The following is a 20,839-nucleotide window of genomic DNA, read 5'->3' on the forward strand; positions in this document are numbered from 1 at the left end:
AAAAAAAAAGTTTATGAAGTTATGCAACTTGAGAGTCGAAGATCGGCACGCGGAAGCACTTAAACACACGCTGTTTTCAATCTTGATTTTCACCTAAGTGTTTGCTGCCATGGGCCACAAATGTCTCGTCCTCTAACTGCGCATTGTAACCTGTTCATGAAGTTTAATTTTTTTCCATATGACATCGGCTTTAATCTTATTTTTGTTGACTCCTTGCGTGTTAGTTTTTGGAGACCGCCCCTTACCCGTTATTTTGTGGTTATTTACTATTGAGTTTTATGTAACCACACAGATGAATATTAAAAATGTATTCGTCGAAACAAAAATATCTGTCAGCAGATTTGTAGGGTATGTATTTTTTAATCTGAAAACTGAAAAACCTTATTTTTAAACAATAATTACACCAACCAGGTTTTGTTGACATTATAAACATAGAACGAACATTGTATTTGCGTAGCAGCATTGAGCTGGGAAATGAACATGGAACAAACATTGTATTTGCTTAGCAACATTGGGCTGGGAAATGAACATGGAACAAACATTGTATTGGCTTAGCAACATTGAGCTGGGAAATGAACATGGAACAAACATTGTATTTGCGTAGCAGCATTGAGCTGGGAAATGAACATGGAACAAACAATGTATTTGCTTAGCAACATTGAGCTGGGAAATGAACATGGAACAAACAATGTATTTGCTTAGCAACACTGAGCTGGGAAATGAACATGGAACAAACAGTGTATTTGCTTAGCAACATTGAGCTGGGAAATGAACATGGAACAAACAGTGTATTTGCGTAGCAGCATTGAGCTGGGAAATGAACATGGAACAAACATTGTATTTGCGTAGCAGCATTGAGCTGGGAAATGAACATGGACAAACATTCTATTTGCTTAGCAACATTGAGCTGGGAGGTGAACATGGAACAAACATTGCATTTGCTTAGCAACATTGGGCTGGGAGATGAACATGGAACAAACATTGTATTTGCTTAGCAGTATTGAGCTGGGAAGTGAACATGGAACAAACCTTGTATTTGCGTAGCAACATTGAGCTGGGAGATGAACATGGAACAAACATTGTATTTGGTTAGTAACATTGAGCTGGGAAATGAACATGGAACAAACAATGTATTTGCATAGCAGCATTGAGCTGGGAAATGAACATGGAACAAACATTGTATTTGCATAGCAGCATTGAGCTGGGAAATGAACATGGAACAAACATTGTATTTGCGATGCAGCATTGAGCTCGGAAATGAACATGGAACAAACATTGTATTTGCATAGCAGCATTGAGCTGGGAAATGAACATGGAACAAACATTGTATTTGCATAGCAGCATTGAGCTGGGAAATGAACATGGAACAAACATTGTATTTGCGTAGCAGCATTGAGCTGGGAAATGAACATGGAACAAACATTGTATTTGCTTAGCAACATTGGGCTGGGAAATGAACATGGAACAAAATTGTATTTGCTTAGCAACATTGAGCTGGGAAATGAACATGGAACAAACATTGTATTTGCGTAGCAGCATTGAGCTGGGAAATGAACATGGAACAAACATTGTATTTGCTTAGCAACATTGAGCTGGGAAATGAACATGGAACAAAATTGTATTTGCGTAGCAGCATTGAGTTGAGAAATGAACATGGAACAAACATTGTATTTGCGTAGCAGTATTGAGCTGGGAAATGAACATGGAACAAACATTGTATTTGCTTAGCAACATTGAGCTGGGAAATGAACTTGGAACAAACGTTGTAAGTTTTTGGTTGCCAACACTTGAGTTGTGAACAATTTCATACGTAGAAAGTAATGTCAAACAGATTTGCGCTACATTTTTAACATAACACCAGGCACAGAAATAGCCACGTCGATAATTCTGGTACACAAGGAAGCATAGCAACACATTGTTTGTATGACAGCAAGCGCGAATGGTTTGGAATTTTTAGTTCGTTTTTAAAGCTGTTTTGTCACGGTAATATTCTTTGAAGGAAACTTGTTTTAGCAGTACGTACTCTTACTCAGTTGTCGATATGTACACACACACACACACACACACACACACACACACACACACACACACACACACACACACACACACACACACACACATATATATATATATATATATATATATATATATATATATATATATATATATATATATGCGTGTGTATGTATGTATGTATGTATATGTACTGTGAAATGTGTGCGTTTATGTGTGCATGTATTCTTGTCATTTATATACGATAATAGTTGACTGTTAAAGTGGTAGATTTAAGTTAGATTAGCATGAACCACCCAAACAGCTTAAGAATAAATAATTGAGAGATCTACAGCACTTTGTTACATTATTTAACTAGAAGAAATTAGTAATGGTGCATTTGTGTCAATTGCTTGTTTGCTAGTTATGCCGTAGGAGGGATATACGTTGCTTTACTCTTAAATACTCTCCGAACTTATCTTTTCCATCTATTAGAGGACTGTGGTTGTCGATGACCGCAGTCGTACGACGACAGATTACGCAACACGTCACTCAACCAGCCAACCAAGAGAAAGAGTTAAAACAAACTCTCCGGTGTACCCTAATTGTGCAAGCAAATGCTCCCCTTATATGGTAAACCAGAGAGAGAGAAAGAGAGAGAGAGACGAAGAAACTAGGTTTCTCTAGGGCAAGAACTTTGAATAACTTATCCCCAAGTTATTCAGGTAACGAGTCTCGCAGCCTTATGCGAGGAGATTCTGGACTTTGGAAAGTGCCTTAGGAATGGAGACTTGAAAGTATTTCTTCTTTTCGAAGATTATGACTTGTGTTGGTGAACAGGTTATTCATTATTGATTGAGCCTCTCTCTCTCTCTCTCTCTCTCTCTCTCTCTCTCTCTCTCTCTCTCTCTCTCTCTCTCTCTCTCTCTATATCAGTTTATCTTTAGAGGGAATGCTGATGGGAAAATGAAACAGTGAATTTTTGTTCTGTTTTGTGGGACGAATTAAGCGAATGTTCAGAGAAGTTGAAATGGTTGATGTTTGTTGAATGGGCCAATGAAAGGGAGGTTATAAGGATAGGTTTATACCATACTTACGTCTTGATGGTTATCAGTAATGATGCCGGATGAAGGGAAGTGGAGTAAATACGTAAATAGAAATAGTGAACTGGTAAACCTTAGAGAAGGTGAAGTAAGAAATATAAACAGAAAATGAACACGAGCTATCTTCACAGACGTACCAAGGTCTTCTGACATCAGTGTGATGTTAATGGTCTTTCTCTTTCAGGTGGAGAAAGGGAAAACGGAAGATTTCTTAGGTTTAGAGTAAAAAGAAGAAAACCATTTAATTTTGGTTTTTATGACTTTAATAAGGAATCTATGCAGTGTTGCTCTCGAGGTATTGTAGTTGCATAACATGTCGGATTCATAGTCAGTTTTGGACACAGGAACCTCATCTTCAGCCTCATTGGGTTGGAATTTTGTTCGATGATGTTTTTATGCCTTAGAATAGTGAATTGTGCGAAAGAAAATCGGAGAAAAGGGAGAGACATAATGCAATTGATCTAAAATTACCTAAAGAGTTTCAAAATAAGGGGGTGCTTGCGAGGCGCTTTCGTGTCTTTTTAGTTTTCTGTAAAAGAAAACTATTGAGATGGCTTTGTCTGTCTGTCCGCCCTCAGATCCTAAGTACTACTGAGGCTAGAGGGCTGCAAATTTGTATGTTGGTCATCCACCCCCCAATCACCAAACTTACCAAATTGCAGCCGTCTAGTCTCAGTAGCTTTTATTTTCTTTAAGGTTAAAGTTTGCCACGATCATGCGTCTGGCACCTGACAGAAGGGGAAGACGTCGAGCTCCCAAGTATAATGTTGATATGTGGTCATGCTTCGAGAGAGTGGAAAAAAGATTTACCCAAAACGAATAATTCAGTCGAGGGCTGGCATAGAGGATTCTTACAGCAAGCTTCTTCGTATCATCCAACTATATGGAAATTCTTAAGTGCACTTAAAAGGGAACAATCTTTAAATGAAGTAAACCTAGAACGCATAAATAGCGGTTTTGAGTTCCAGAAGATTTCGAAGAAATGCAAAGCCAGTACAGACCGTCTCAAGAACCTCGTCTCCTCTTTTGACGATTCAACTGACATAATAGACTATCTACGTGGAATTTCCCACAACCTCAAGTTCTAAACAATGATTTATGTTTATATAACTTCTGATAGAAATTGTCCTGACAATTGTTTTTTAATTATTTTGTTTTAATAAAAATTTTAATGCAAGTGTTTTTGATTATCCTTCAAAAAATAAAAATAAAAAACATTACATTCTTTGTTTCCTATTTTTTGGGATACCTGGACCCTGTGTCGCTAAGCAAACCTACTTGGGTAGTTGAGGGTAGGTTAGGGTTTTCCTCTTTATTCTGCCTTCTACTCCTTTTAAATGGGATTGAGAGAGAGAGAGAAGTGACAAATTGGTGATTTGAAGAAAGTGGCATGTCGAAGTAGTTTACTACGAAGATTATGCTATTCGAAGTTATTGTACTTCAAAGTTTTTGATTTCGAAGATCTGTTTTCGAAGACCTGTTTTCGAAGATCTGTTTTCGAAGAAATGACCGGATACCGCCAACAACACAGGCTACCACCGGGCCGTGGTTGAAAGTTTCATGGGTCGCGGCTGAGAGTTTCATGGACCGTGGCTGAGAATTTCATACAACATTATACGCTGTACAGAAAGATCGATTGTGCCGAACAAACTTCGGCGCATTTTTTACTCGTTTTTATTCGTTCCTCTTTAGAGGTATATACGCTTGCGTAAGGTCTAGATATCCCCGCAGAGGATAACAAAGGCTGGAACCACTTTTTACCAGGTACTGGAACTGGTATGGATGCGTCATTATATTCTACTGCGCCTCTTTAAAGTAATCTTACATTATAGAGATTTATGAGGCCCGTCGTACTGGGTATAATTTTGTATAGCACTGAAGCCTGCGTTAGCTTTCCAGGGTACAAAGTTTGGTCTCAAGGTTTCAGCATTGGGTTTGGCCATTCCATCAAAAATGTCGGTCATATAAGTGGGGATCCAGATGGCAGTTCCCGACGTTGTTATGTACAATCTCATAAAAGTATTTAATTATTGTTCATATGGACTCTTAATCTAAGTTACAATGAGCATGATTACAATTGCAACCACTGTCAAGCTGACCATATTCCATTTCTTGAGATTTGCCTAAAAAGTTTGAACGTAATTCCCCTTAGGTCTTGAACCTCTGATATGAATATTTACAATTATAATGGAATTCATAGGGTCAGGTGTTTACGTGGTCAGAACGCGTAGTTTTTCGCATCTGAATTCTGCTCTGCGTAGTTTGAAGGTTGATGGAACTAGGTGCGCAAAGCTTTTTTGAAAGTCAGCTATTTTTTTTTATTGCTTTGACACTGATGATGACCACTGTTTTGTAGTGGTTATCAGTGAATTTCCGACATGTCTGACATTACCTTGAGAATGGTGTAAATATTGTTCATTTTTTTGGTACAGAGAAAATACATTTACATTCTTATAAACAAAATCACCATAATGGAACGTGGTTTTAGGGGCAATTATTGACTTTGGGTATGATATTGGCAGCATGCTCCGAATGTCAGTAACTTTCAGGTTTACCTCGATAAATAACTGGGTAAATCATTTTCTACGAAATTTTACATTGCTGGGCAGCAGAATTGCTGATTCATTACGCGAGGTTTCATCAGTTTATTGATTTTACCTTCGCTGAGTTACAGCGTTAGCATGACTAAATTCGGTTACACATTAAATGCGCAGGAGCAGTCATGTCCCCTCCCTAAGAAACCATTATTCAAATTCTGAGTGCATCCTTTCCTAGGCTATTTTATCGGATAGCCATGAGCATACCGTGGTGGGTATGTATATTGTGACTTCATGAGTGTTTAAAAGCTCCGTAAGTTTTGCCGTCATTGCCGCGTCAATTCGCTAGAAATTGAGACGAAATGGGAAGAGTAGTTATTCTGGTGGGACACGGGAATTAGACTAAAACTGATTTTTAAATACCTGTGAGTGGGATTTGCTCAAGTTAGATTCTCGATTTAAAATGTTGGAAGGCCTGTTTGACGTGATCCATATGAAAATTCACAGTTTTGATTACAGCTACAAGCCAGGTATATAAATTTATGTTTGGTACAGGTCTAAAAAACGAGAAAAATACCAAAAATAAAACTGATTTTAGTTAAATTATCAGAGAAGACAGTGCTTGTGAGTATCTTTCATAGAAAGAGACAATTTCTACCAAAATATCATATACCCATTTCAACAAGAAAAGAAAATCGAGTTTGAGTTTGGAGGTAGAGTTGAAAAGGGATTGGTGAAAGTGCTAGGCTCTGAAATTATATTTTTCTCTCTGCAGGTGTAGGAGAATAAAGCACTAAGCTAAATCGTTAATCAAAGAAGAGGCCATGTAACACAGTGCTGTAGATTAATAGAAAAAGGTGCAAGATATTATTTATAGAGAAAAGAAATAGCTTTTTAGGTAGAAGGTGCGAGTCTCTGTATTTTAAACAAGAAATGGTTTTTGCTCCGATGAACATTTTCTGCTTCAGTCCCGCTTAAGAGAACAATGGAAGGATAGTGACTACAGAAAACAGAAGTATTCATAGCTGTGATAGTTATATATATAGCTGGCAAACCTGTTCATAAAAGGTCCCTTTGAAAAGATTTCCTTCTAACAATTAAATTGGTTTAGGTTACCTGCAACGGCGCACAGTGCGATTAATTTCAGTTCCTTACTACCGATTAATATAGAAGAATAAAAAACGAAGGTCATATTGACCTTAAAAGACTTTCGGGATTGTTGAGATAATGGGGACTAATAGAAACTTTGTACTGGGGTCCATCCACAACCGATTGGAATGTTACGGAGGTCTTAAATGACATCTGACAACATTAAAAGTGACTTACAGTGTCCTTTTAAACGGATTATCTTGTAGTCTGTCAGAGATGAGCCGCATCCTTATTTAGAATACCATTAATAGACGCAGTCGTTTCTATCGCATTCTAGCAATATCTCAGCGGATAATAGATCCGTAGGGGAGTACTTCACATGATGCCCTGTAGATATTACTTAGAGGTTTTTTGCAGCGTCCCTCCGGCCCCTAGCTGCACTCCCTTTCATTCCTTTTATTGTACCTCCGTTTATGTTCTCTTTCTTCGATCTTACTTCCCAGCCTTTCCAGACAATTGTTTGATAGTGCAGCTGCGAGGTTTTCCTCTTGGTACACCTTTCAAACCTTTTTACTGTCAATTTACTTTTCAGCGCGGAATGACCTCATAGGTCCAAGTGCTTGGCTTGTGGCCTAAATTTTAAATTCCATTCCATTCAGCAGATAATAGGTGTTGTATTGGGTAGTTTGATATTAGTGGCTTATAAAATGAATGTCGGATGATACCAAGACTTGGTCAGTCTTCAGGTGAGATTTATTTCAGGAGTAAATCAGTTACTGATTAATTTTGAAACGTATCTCACCATTCGCAAGCCTTTTCCATTTACACGGTCATGATTGGATAAGCAAACATGCACTTAAAATTAAGTTTTTGAGTTCCTTCAGCTGGATACAAGATTGTAGGTGCTAACTTGGTTGATGATAAAAGATCTTGCAGCAAGTACTTTTACGATTATTTGAATGGGTGTGATGCAACAGAAAGGCTTGGCAGGACTAGGGAGAAAAATGATAGAGAGAATATCTTGATTATTACCATTTTAGTGAAGGTAACGTAACATACGGCACATTTTACTTTTCTTTTCTGTAAAAGAAAACTATTGAGATGGATATTTGTCTGTCCGTCCGCACTTTCTATGTCCACATTTTTTTCTGTCCGCCCTCAGGTCGTAGAAACTACTGAGGCTAGAGGGCTGTAAATCGGTATGTTGATCATCCATCCTCCAACCATCAAACATCCCAAATTGCAGCCGGCCAGTCTCAGTAGTTTTTATTTTATTTAAGGTTAAAGTTAGCCATGATCGTGCGTCGGGCAACGCTATAGGTGCCAACAACACAGGCCACCACCGGGCCAATAGCTGAAAGTTTTATGGGCCACGGCTAAGAGTTTCATGGGTCGTGGCTAAGAGTTTCTTACAGCATTATATGCTGTACAGAAAACTCGATTGCTCCGAAGAAACTTCGGCGCATTTTTTACTTGTTTTATATACAATGTGGCTTCAAGCATTCTAAAAGCTAGTTTTTTCGATAAAAGAGTAGTTTGGTTGTTATCAAAAGTACAGACTGCATGAACTACAAGTTATTTTACAAGTTCATGCTAGATAAATGTCAGTATTAAAGGTGGGCTCTGCTGTGCTTGTTTTTATTTACGTTACTCGCATAATATTTGTTGTCGGTACTCGCAGATTACATAAGAGGTAAAGATCTCCGCGCTCAGTAGATCTCGCATCGTCCAGATCGGAATTTACGAGGTAGCCGCTAAAGATACCCGGCAGCCCCACGTTTTACGCTGAAACAACCCGTTCCTACGACGCTGTAGATCTGCGTGCTTACATAAATCTCTCCCGCCGTGTAGTTCCTACCAGTTCTGAAGTTAATTACGCTTACGTAACTCACCGTCGCCTTGTATAGCAGCATAGGAAAATACATTTTTTTTCTTTCGTTCCCATTTTATGATGTTTCGAAGCTTACGTAAAACGTCAAGGAGAAAAGGAACGTCCAGAGAGCTTACTATGGAGGTGTTAAGATATTTTGATTTTGGGTGTTGTGATTAAATGAAATTAAATTATTAGATTTATTCAAGTTAAATCAATTTACTATCTTACAGAAAGTAAGGTAATAAATTTCAAATTATACAATTATTTTGACTTTCTGAACTCCATTTTGCGCACTGTTAATGGCAACATATCAGAATGCTTAATGCTGGACAGATATTAGTAGAAAGCTAAAATTCAAGTTTGTCAGACAATAAAGGAAAACCGACTGGCCATTATATGGTAACGAAAGGTGCCTTTCCTGAATGTATCTTTATGACTATTACTGACATGAAATGAAAGATAAGTACTGAAAATCAAGGAAGGGAAATTGCAGTTTTGTGTGCATCCCAGTAGGTGCCTTGATGACTGACACTGACGGTTTATAAGATCCGTTGACGCTTTATAAAATCCTTTGACGCTTTATAAAATCTTTTGACGCTTTATAAAATCCTTTGACGCTTAAAAAATCCTTTGACGCTTTATAAAATCCTTTGACGCTTATAAAATCCATTGACGCTTTATAAAATCCGTTGACGCTTTATAAAATCCTTTGACGCTTTATAAAATCTTTTGACGCTTTATAAAATCCTTTGACGCTTTATAAAATCCATTGACGCTTTATAAAATCCTTTGACTCCTTTGACGCTTTATAAAATCCGTTGACGCTTCTAAAATCCATTGACTCTTTATAAAATCCGTTGACGCTTTATAAAATCCATTGACGTTTTATAAACTCCTTTGACGCTTTATAAAATCCTATTTTAAAACGAGTTAAAATAATTCCGAAACGTGGCTGTTTACGCACAGACAAGGAAAGCCCTTACTTGCTTTATTTTCATATCTACCCGTTCTCTTTTGTCGAAGCGCGCACTTTAATTTTTTGTTCTTTTAATTCAAAACACAATATATAATATTTACAAAAGATGAACATTACAAAAACGAAGTACGACAGAAAAGGGTTAATATAGATTCCTTACAATAACACAAAAAGGGACAAGGTGTACATTATATTTAGGAGCGCATCTTGAAGAAAACGCAATAAAGATACACCATAACTAATGAAGCCATTCATTTACAATTAAAATTTATAATTAATATATTTACATGGAAAGTAATTTCCCAAGGTGTCCTTATATTTTAATAATAGTAGTTGTCTCCTTATTTTCCATTGTAGTTAAGGGACTTTTAGTCCGGGTCTATGCGTTCGCTCAATTTGAGTAATAACTAATAGCAATTCCACAGAAGAGATCAGAGCCACAACTAATGTATTGGCTCTTATTGCGTTTGTGAAAGGACAACCGCACTGCACATGCCCGTAGATCACAGTATCTACCCCTTAATACATATAGGACATCTCTATTGGATTGATATCTTCTCGAAAAAGTTGTTCTTCCAAGGTCAAGAAGCCACGCCAGAGTAAATTCCAGCCCCTGTGGGCCACATTCAATCTCAGGGTAGAAATAGTATATTTTAAGTTTTCTGTATCAGGGTAGAAATAGTATATTTTAAGTTTTCTGTAAAAGAAAACTATTGTGCCGGCTGTGTCTGTCCGTCCGCACTTTATTCTGTCCGCACTTTTTCTGACCGCCCTCAGATCTTAAAAACTATTAAGGCTAGAGGGCTACAAATTGGTAGGCTATATTTACCATCCACCCTCCAATCATCAAACATACCAAATAGCAGCCCTCTAACCTCAGTAGTTTTTATTTTATTTAAGGCTAAAGTTAGTCATAATCGTGCTTCTGGTAACGATATAGGATAGGCCACCACCGGGCCGTGTTTAAAGTTTCAGAGACCGCGGCTCATACAGTGTTATACCGAGACCACAGAAAACTCGATTTGCGCCGAAGAAACTTCGGCGGATTTTTTACTTGTTTTATGTTCAATACACTTTTGCACTCATGCAAAAATGCATGCCTCAGTGGACTTAACATACACAAAGAATTTTCTTACTGCAAATAATGTGTTGTTAATGAAAAAAAAAAAAGTTACAAAATCAGCAGTTATACATAAAACATCATGTTTTTACTTTTAAAGTAATTTTTTACCTATATAGAAGTCCCTGTGAAGCAGATTTGAGGGGGAGGAAGAAGTGGAGGAGGAGGAGAAGGAGGTTAGATAAGATAGTAAATCTCAAGCTAGGTGACACTTAGGGCCGTCGGCTTGAGGTCAGATTTAAAGTAATTTTGGCGATTGGCGATCCCGACCCTTTGGCTCAGGTCAAGGCAATATTCTCTAGGAGCTTTAGTAATTATTGAATGAGAAATGAGCACTTTCTCAGTTATCATAATCGTTTCGACATCGGATTACCATAACAAGTTATCGATTTAGGGTAAATTATGAACTGGGGTATTCATAACGCAGTATAAAGATAAGAGCATTTCACCCACGTCATCATATTTACATGAAATCTTGCATTTCATTGGCAGGATCTTTATTAATAGTTGTAACCTTTTAATCAGTTGCGAATCTTTTTCGAGATGTAATTGTATCCTCTTTATTAGTGTAACTGTTATTTACAATTATCGGGATCAGGGATTGTCCGATGGTAGATCATTACAATCACTGGCGTTTTATTGTTAAAATAAAGTTTTGCACGGGATGTAAAGAGTCGCAGAAACATTTGCAGGGGATAGAGAATTTTTGCGACTTCAATAATTGGGTTGAGAAAAGAGCTTTTAGCAAAATAAAGTTTCATGCGGTAATGTAAACTGATCAGTTGCACGGTGAAGACCATTTCATAAGGTAAACAGTTACACGGGATACATAGAAGTCAGTAATATAAACGACTGCATGGAACGTTTAGTGTCCGAGTTGTCAGTGCTTACGTGTATACGGCTCGTAGCCTATAAGCGTCTAACCAACCAGTAGCTATAGCTGCTACCTTTGGCAGCAGGTACGGCTTGGATGCGGTCATAGCTTGAAGGGATACATTCCTCCAGTCTTCCTGGCGGTGAAGGAGGTCTCCGTAAGAGGGGAACCGCCTACTTAGCTACTGCAGGGAGGCAGGGACCTCTTGTTGTTAAGGGCGTACCTGTTCGAAATGCATTCCATTCCGGTTTTGTAACCAAGCATTTTCGTTGATATGTGATGTGGTTAACGTTTGTGTATTTGCTGTATATATGTATAGGCTGTGTATGACTATGAGTTATGTATATATATACATAAAATGTATGTATATGGACATGTATATATAAACATATACACTACGTATATACAGTACTATATATATATATATATATGCATGTATGTATGCGTGTATGTATCACGATATGCCTTTTGCCTGTGGAAGGGAAGGTTAGACGTGGAGAACTATAGTTCCGGCTCTTAGCAAGTCAATTTCAGATCCAATTTGGGATGAGGTTGCCAGCCCCGTGTCTTTCCTCACCTTGACTGCAACCCAACACAGTCTAGTAAGCAACGTTACGAATTCCTGTCGGATCGATATGGGGTCCATTGTTGATGAGGCAGTTCTTACCAACTGAATCACAAGTTTTGAAATGAGTTAAGACACGGATGTGTCATGTCTCCATGATTGTGTAGTATCTTCTTGGGCAGAATGATGGGAGAAGTCAGTAAATGTTGCAGTAGCAAAATTGTGGGATAAGACGGGTTGCAGATGGAGATTTGAAAGGCTGATGGTTGCAGGCGATACAGTTCTTGTTCGGGATAGTGGAGAAATTAGTGAAAGACTTTGAATATGTTTAGAAAACGAGGAAGTTGAGAGCGAACATAAGTAAAAGTTAGGTTACGAGGGTATACAAGAACCAGGAAGATAGAGGAGTAAATATTTTGACAAATGGTAGGATGACGGAAGAGGTGAGTCACAAAATAGGCTTAGCGAGGAAGGTAACGGATGAAGCGTGGAAGCCAAGATTGGAATGTATGATGTTTTGTTGAGGCTACTCTTCTTTACGGAAGTGACGTGTGGAAGTTGAATGCAAATGAAAGACAAAAAGTTTTATATATGCAGTATGTATGGTTTAAGAAGAATTGACTGGTTTGGTTATGTGGGAAGACTGGGGAGTAGTAGGTTGGTGATAAAGAGTATAAAAATCGGGAGTGCTTAGACTCTGAGCACTTTCCTCATAGTTCTAAGCCTTAGAGGAGCTAGTGGGGTGAGACCGAGATAGGGCCAGATAGACAGAGGGAATGAGATAATGGAAAGAAGGGGGATTATCATCCATGAAGCAAGAGATTGCTTGCAAGATAGAGGTGAATTGCGTAGTATGTGTTGGGCGCTTAGTGTGTTGTTGATGAGTCTTCTGTGTAGGTATGAAAGTTTTATACTCAGGGATTTCTTCCATGTTGCAGCAGTTCAAGATGGAATATGGCAGATGTTCATTGTCTCCTTTATGTTTTTGGGACCCCCTGCAACCCCCTCCCTGTGGAAACGGCGTAATGTAGAAATATATATTATGCACATAGTTACTACATTTCCATATATATATATTATATATATATATATATATATATATATATATATATATATATATATATATATATATATATATGTGTGTGTGTGTGTGTGTGTGTGTGTGTGTGTATGTGTTTTGACAATATTCTTGAGCTTTAATGTTTCAACCCGTGTCTCATATGTAATAAAACACACACACACACACACACACACACACACACACACACACACACACACACACACACACACACACACACACAAATGATCCAGGATCAGAGTTGATATGCCCACCTTATTTTTAATAATAATCAATGAAGTGATGCCGAAAGCAACATTTCTTAGAGCAAAAACCAATAGAGCCGGCGAACTATTAGCCTTTTTCTAGTCCAGGCCCTTAAAAGATAAAAAAAAACGGGTGGGGAGGATGGGACCAGATGCGTCTAAAATCAGGGCAAAATGAAGTTATATAACTTCATAGCCAATCGAAGTTGATTTGTGGATCGCAGTAAATGTTCATCATGAGAAAACAGAAAACGAGCACCATTAATCACTGCGAAGATGTGAGACGCTAAAGCTCCAGTTAATTGGTATATAGGAATGTATGAGGAATGAGGGTTTAGGCACTGCGCCATTGTGATATGTGGTAATGTCTTGTAGGAGAAGACGAAAGATTGCAGGGATGGAGAAATCAGATCTCGAGTCATAGGTTGCTTTGTTCCTTACAGCAAATAGGTACATACAGGGGGGGCTCTGCAAGGCATACTACTCGTGCTGAGAGGAACAGGAAGAGTATTCATGCGCATGTGCGGAGTGCAGAGAGCGCGGCTCATGCGGATGCGTTTGCAACGGACAATATTCATGAAATACATAGAATTCATATATGCACAGTAATATATACAGTAATCCACAATGTTTACAGTGAAAAAGAGGGAATAATGGGCGATAGAAGCACGCCTGGCATTCAGCAAAGTAAAAAAAAGTATGGAGTGTCATTGTGCATATTTTGTTATACAAAAGCCTGTTGGAAACAAGATGAGAGATAGAAAGTGACGCCAGGTCTCCTAGGAAGCCATCGACTTGCTTCTTGAAAAACTGAGGAGTATTGGAATCAAGGAAACACAAAGCATAGATAGAATTTTAAATCTTAATTTTAGAGAGAAAAATAAAAGACTAGTCACTCGAGATTTAATTTTCAACCACGCACAATTGGCAAGTGGTAGCGTGAGTAACATACTTAATAAAGAATAACATTACTTGATTACTGAAAGTCGGGTAACGTTTAGGCTACGACTGATTAGCATATGGGTATGCAGATCACAACTTGTGAAATGGTAAAGAGCGAAGCCCTTATGCAGTAGCTCCTTACATAGCCATGTTGATTACAGTTTCCATCAACCGTGTTAGAGCCATGTGAAGGTCAGTGTACCGTAGGTTCTTATATAAAATATCCGAGAACTGCCGCATCTGTAATCATCAATCAAAGGGAAGGTGAAGCGAACACGAGGGCCAGTGTGATTACTTGCATAATAGTTATCTAAGGATGACCGTTAATCATCTGGCAGGTGTTACGTAACAATTCCTTCCAGCAACCCTCAGTCCTCCTAAGAAACAGAACTCGCGAGAGGGCTCTGCTTATACTAATTTATTGGATGGATTGACTAGCGTTGCTGGTTACTAGAAAGAATTTCCTAACTGTGGTAATCAGCTAGTTATGATTAGTGAAGGAGCGTAAGAATTACAGTCACATAAAGAAATCACCCAATTGTTTTCGGCTTCCATTCACAAATTTGAAATATCCTGGCGTAATTATATGACGAATTCTGATCACATGACCTCAGTTTCCTCGAGACACAAGATGGGATTTTCCAGGCCTTTTTGCCAGCTACACTCCAGTCACGTGACTTCAGTCCTAGCAACCTTGGCCTCAGGGGCCTTCCAGACCTGACAGCCTAGTCGCTGACCGTCTTTGAAACCTAACAGTGTCCCTCGGGTATATGGGTGTTCACCTCAACGGAAACCATACCCCAAGTTGAATTCTAAACAAAGACGATTTTGTGCAATAAATGAGAATTTATCGTAAAGCGCATGATAACGCTGATGTGATATGCAAATGGAGGACTACTAAATATTATTAAAATTAAGGTCTCAAGCCATTATATCATTATTGCCGAGTTACATTGAAAGTCCCGTGTGCGAAAATTAAATTCGGATAGCGATGCACTCCTCGCCATATAGATTATTCAGTCTGGAATTCAACATTCCATCATGTGTTACGGAGACGTTAATGCTCTCATAAAATATTGACATGAAAACTTGTTTGGTCTTTCATTGCCGGATGGGAGGGGGCTATGACCTCTGACTGGAATCCTGTGTGGAATATTGTTGACTGGCAACCAGGCACTTGGTCGTCTATTTCTGTAGCTTAATTTTCGAAGAATGTCTAGTGTAACTAGGATTAATTCTGTATTTTTGCTGTAGAGTCACTGCAGTAGCTTGATAATTGTTATGTCAAGCTACTTCAGATTCCGAGGCAGAATCTCAAGACCAAAGGATATTGATTTTAGCCCAGATTCCTTTTATTTTTTTGCAAGAAATAAAAAAACTAGAACCTATGGATTCCATGTAACAGTTTCCAAAATGATGTATTTTAAGAATTCCAGATTATGCATTTTCACATACCAGTCCGCGATATCAAAACCTCTCGATTTTTTGATAAGCCATTCTTCTTTGTCAAGAAATAATGATAAACTTCATTTCATCGCAGTAATTTGAGGATAGCGTCGTTTGAAACTACTTATCCAAGATCTGGGGTGGAAAACCATTTCTCTCCCCCACCCCAAAAAAAAAAAAAAAAAAAAAAAAAAAAGAAATGGCCCTATCGATTTTGATCATGACGTTACTGTTGCCATATTGGGAGATCAGAATCCAGTGAGGCAGAAATTCTTTTATCGTAAAGACACACTACTTCGTTACCATACTAAGAGCCTGCACAGTTCCTCTCAAATTACAGTATATGGGTTACTTGTAAAACCTCCACACGCATAACTTTTAAGTTGGAACAAGTATGTTCAAGGGTAATAAACGGAGAGCTAACAGAAATACTTTGAATGTTCTGGACACCTTTGCAAGTGTCAAAAGGGTTGTTAGTTTTTCTGTGCGCCTCGAGTGGCTGTCCTTGGCGATTCCTAAACGTCAAAAGTGCTGGCGAATGTTTTGCACTAACCTCTTGCGTAATAAACGTCAAAGTGCGGGCGTAACAAGTGTCTCGTTGATAAAGGCACTTTCCGTACAAAGCAAAAAGGAAAAAAAATCTCAAATTATGTGAATATGAGAATGACGAAATGAATTGTTGTAGTAGACAAATTGTTGGGTCAAAATCTTTTATTCTGAACGTGTAACAGTGATAGAAGTGTATTGCATGTTTGTAGTCAGGTTTCGTTCTACCAGGCTGCACAGTATGTTGAGTTTGTAGACTTATAATGATATACAGCATATAGTTAGTTATCAAAGTCTATATAAGTTGAATATCATTTACCAAAATGAATAGTTACGCTTTTCGGCGTGCTGTATGGAAGAATAACTCATGCATAAAAGCTTATCCTAAAACTAATCTACCCTTCACAAAATCTGCAAAGCAGACGTAAGTCGCTCCTCAGGGTACGAAAATAACCTGAGTTTACTCTTGGCATGGCGAGGAGGAAAACGAAGGCAAAGATACTTACCTCGCCATAAATATCCATGTCGGGCGGGTCAGATCAGGTCGAGTGACTGAAACTTAAGGACGCTAGGAAAAGGTGCAGCAGCCGATGCACAAGGATGCTGGCGTTCCTCTGGTCGCGAGTGGAGGGTGCCCGCAGAATTTACGTTGCTCACTGGAGGCGATGACGCGGTAGCCGAGGTGAAGAATTTTGTTTTTTCTTTCCTTTTTTTTTTATGTATCTTTCAAAGTTTCCTAAGTATTGGGGATATGGTTGACAATGATTTTGTCATAGCAGTGCAGATTAAATTATATATTTCAGCTTTAGCTCGTCCGAAAACATTGCTATAATGCTGCGTAGTTTGTCGGATACCTTGTGATGCGATCAGAGAGAGAGAGAGAGAGAGAGGACATTTTACATATAACGTCTCCCGTGTTTTTAAGTGACCTCGTTCAGATTCAAAGTCACAGTAATGAGATAGTAATGTTCCAGATATTAAAATTATGACAGGTATGTATGATTTACATCATAAATCCTTACTGCCTCCTCTTCAACACACACACACACACACACACACACACACACACACACACACACACACACACACACACACACACACACACACACAGAAAATATGCATATGCTCCGTATTCAGTGGAATTTGGCTACACCAGCCTTACGTAATATATTCTACACACAGCCAACAGGAGTAATAAGTTATTCAGGAAACGTGAGAAAACTACTGTATATAGAAGAATTCACAATAATAAATGAAGGATTCACTAAATCCGGTGGCGATGTAATTTTGCTTTGTAATGTTCCAGTCATCTTTCGTATTTTATTGTAACTGTTCAGTTATGATATTAAGCGCGCATATCTATCTATTTATGGATATGTCTATCTATCATACACAGACACACACATACATTATATATATATATATATATATATATATATATATATATATATATATATATATATATATATATATATATATGTATATATATATATATATATATATATATATATATATATATATATATATATATATATATATATATATATATATATATATATATATATATATATATATATATATATATATATATATATATATATATATATGGGTGCATGTGTATGTGTGTGTTTTTGTACATATATGTATACACACATATATACACATATAATTGTATTAACTACAGCACCCTCGTAACTTCTCGAATTCTTCACACTTTTTGGATAGGCTTGCTGCTACGAAACCTAAGGATAAGATGAGAGAATATGAATCAATATTATGTATATATATATATATATATATATATATATATATATATATATATATATATATATATATATATATAATACGGGGTAGCACTGATAATCTTATAGTCAAGGCTTTCTGCAAGTCTTAATAGTTTTTTCTTGTTGGAAATTCAAAGCTTTACGGACGGCATTTAATTTTTTTTTTTTTGGGGGCTGTGGGGGGGGGGGGGCTTGAGTAGAATTTTATGAAAGTTTTCGAACCCTTCTCGGGGTTCATCTTCAGTTATTTTACTGAAGATGAACCCAAAGTTTTTCTCCCAAATAATAATAATAATAATAATAATAATAATAATAATAATAATAATAATAATAATAATAATAATAATTTATCAAATGCATTCATTTGCTGTGTGTGTGCATCAAGGTCTTGGGGGAACATTTGGGCGTACAGTTTGTTACTAATGTGTTTACTTGGCAACACCTTTATATGTATACTCTCTTTAAGTAAAGTATACATTCAGCAGGGTATTTGATTATGTGAAGGTGTAAGCATCATGTCGCCTTAGGACCTTTTTGAGAATCGCCTAGTCAGTTCTCTTTCTTCTGCCCGCCCCCTCCCCTGAATGTTCACCAATCACATGTCAGCTTTGAAACCAAGCCCCCACGCACACCCAAGCCTCGACAGCCAATAGGAACGCTCTCTGGAAAGGCGATCCTCTCAAGTAAGGTCATGAGGGTCTGCGTTGCTTGCAGTTGCCTCATAGTTGTCAGGTTGGAGGGCAGGAGGGGGCCGGGGTACTGATTTACGTGGTGTGAGCTTCAGGGGCGAATCAGAGGCCTGGTAGGAAGGTCGAGTCCATTCTTTGGACCAGTCGCTTCGCTCGGTGCGCTTGCCCGGACTAGCGAAGTATACACGTGGTACATTTTTTTTTTTTTTCGAAAGTTTTTTTTATAAGCAATAAAATCTTTTTTGAGTTGATTTTCTTTCTTAGTTTTAAATGTTATAAAATGTACAATATGAAAGTTTTATTTTCCGAAGTTTATCCCAATATGAACACCTGATATATTTATATAATTTTTTGAGTAAATCGGATAGTTTATTTAATTCGTATTCATATTTTGATAGAGTATATTGAATTTATGCAGTTGAGAAAGTTTTGTTGGATACTTAAAGCACTGGCCTCAAGCTGGGATGTTTAAACCTGTCACGTTATTTGTAACATTTTAAGGCAATGATTATTTCTTTTCATTTCTGAGTTTCTGTTAATCCTACTTTGTATGTATCTCGACTAATCCTGCTCACGTTATTGTAAACTTGTCGATAGAGCAGGCCTGATATTTTCTTGCCTTCGGTAAACATATGTTATCATACTAGGCTACTGCATAACAGTATATTGATTTGTCACATTTGTCATAAGAATTAGCATACTTTTTTCTTCAGTATCTAGTTGACGAAGTGAAGCCTCGTAACTTCAGAGCGTAAGGCCTCTTGTCCTTCCTCTTTAGTATATTTCCTTTCTCCCTCTTTGGTAATAACTGGTAACTAGGTCCACTTAATCCATCAAAACCATAAATCTTCTGGATACCAGATAAAAATTACCATGAATTCTTTACTCTCCAATCACAGGAAAACCATTATGCAAGGTCGGTAGGTTTTCTCGCACACTATACTTCATTACATCCGGAAGTAGAATCTATTTATAATCTGTTAACAGGACCAAGATAAAAATTTGAAATCTGTTTACGTGAGATCATTTTTGCGTGAAACGGTGCCTTCACCAAAAAGATAAGTCAGTAAGGGAGAAGGGTTGCGTAAAATTCGTAAAAGCTTCTTTGGATAGTCTTGTGCACGTTAAAAAAGTGATAATTGCTCTTATGATAAAGAAAGGTCGCTGTTATGTTTTCCGGAAATTGTCAACCCTTCTGATTCTAGCATTGCAGTGATTCCGGGAAGCTTAAAAAAAAGGGGGAAAAATACCTTTAATTTAGGACTAATATAGCTGCTTTTTTTTTTACCTGTATACCTTTCCGTGCATGAAGTTTTGATAGAGAATTTTGTGTTTTGCCCTATAAAGGCCTATAATTGGAAAAAATGGAAGATACATAAACCCAGGATAGATGAAGACATGGAGAAGGAAAGGGAAGGAAAAGGGGAGGTTAAGGGCTAAACACACAGGAATTTTAAATTTTAAAGGAGAACAGAGTGTTTTAGGCAATAAGATAAATTTGGATTGTATGATATGCTCTGGAGTAAACGTCATCATTTATTAAGAGTGATATCTGACGTATTTTAGATGTAAAAACTCCTTTAAATTCTCTAAAATATGTTTATGATAAAGTTACTGTATGTGTTTTTCTGCATGTCATGTTATTACTTCCGACAAGGAGGTTATGCTTTCCGCATGAATTGTACTGTATGTTTGTTTGTTTACGTAAAAATATACTTGTAGATTTTTACGAAAATTTTACCAAATGGTGGCCTTGCGACTGGTAATGTATGTTTATATTTGGGGAGGGAACACCGCATCTGGGTAAGGGAACTTTTGTTTGTGTGTGTAGGGTAACCTTGGCTGAGATTTGCTGCACAGTAGAATTTCGACACTTTTTTTTTTCTCAACTTTTTTTTTTTTTTAATTGAATAGATTCGTACTGTCAGAAGAGTTGGTGGATGATGATGATGGACAGGTTACAGGTCAGTATTTAGGTTT

The 20,839-nt window shown here is 37.6% G+C and overlaps 2 protein-coding genes across 10 annotated transcripts in view; one reads left to right on the forward strand and one right to left on the reverse strand.

The window, feature by feature from the left end:
- Hn (phenylalanine-4-hydroxylase) overlaps positions 1–17,044 on the reverse strand; it is a 71,821-nt gene extending 54,777 nt beyond the window's left edge. The window contains exon 1 of one of the 2 annotated variants that reach the window (XM_067111003.1): positions 16,893–17,044. In XM_067111003.1, the coding sequence (XP_066967104.1) occupies positions 16,893–16,910 (18 nt within the window). In that variant the 5' untranslated portion in view covers positions 16,911–17,044. The remainder of the gene's footprint in view (positions 1–16,892) is intronic. The other variant, XM_067110955.1, reaches the window with a different exon arrangement.
- Positions 1–20,839, forward strand: part of LOC136843116 (uncharacterized) — a 145,677-nt gene that overhangs the window by 76,808 nt on the left and 48,030 nt on the right. The window lies entirely within an intron of this gene.

This window comes from Macrobrachium rosenbergii, chromosome 1 (assembly GCF_040412425.1).
Source record: "Macrobrachium rosenbergii isolate ZJJX-2024 chromosome 1, ASM4041242v1, whole genome shotgun sequence".
Taxonomy (NCBI): Eukaryota; Metazoa; Arthropoda; class Malacostraca; order Decapoda; family Palaemonidae; genus Macrobrachium; species Macrobrachium rosenbergii.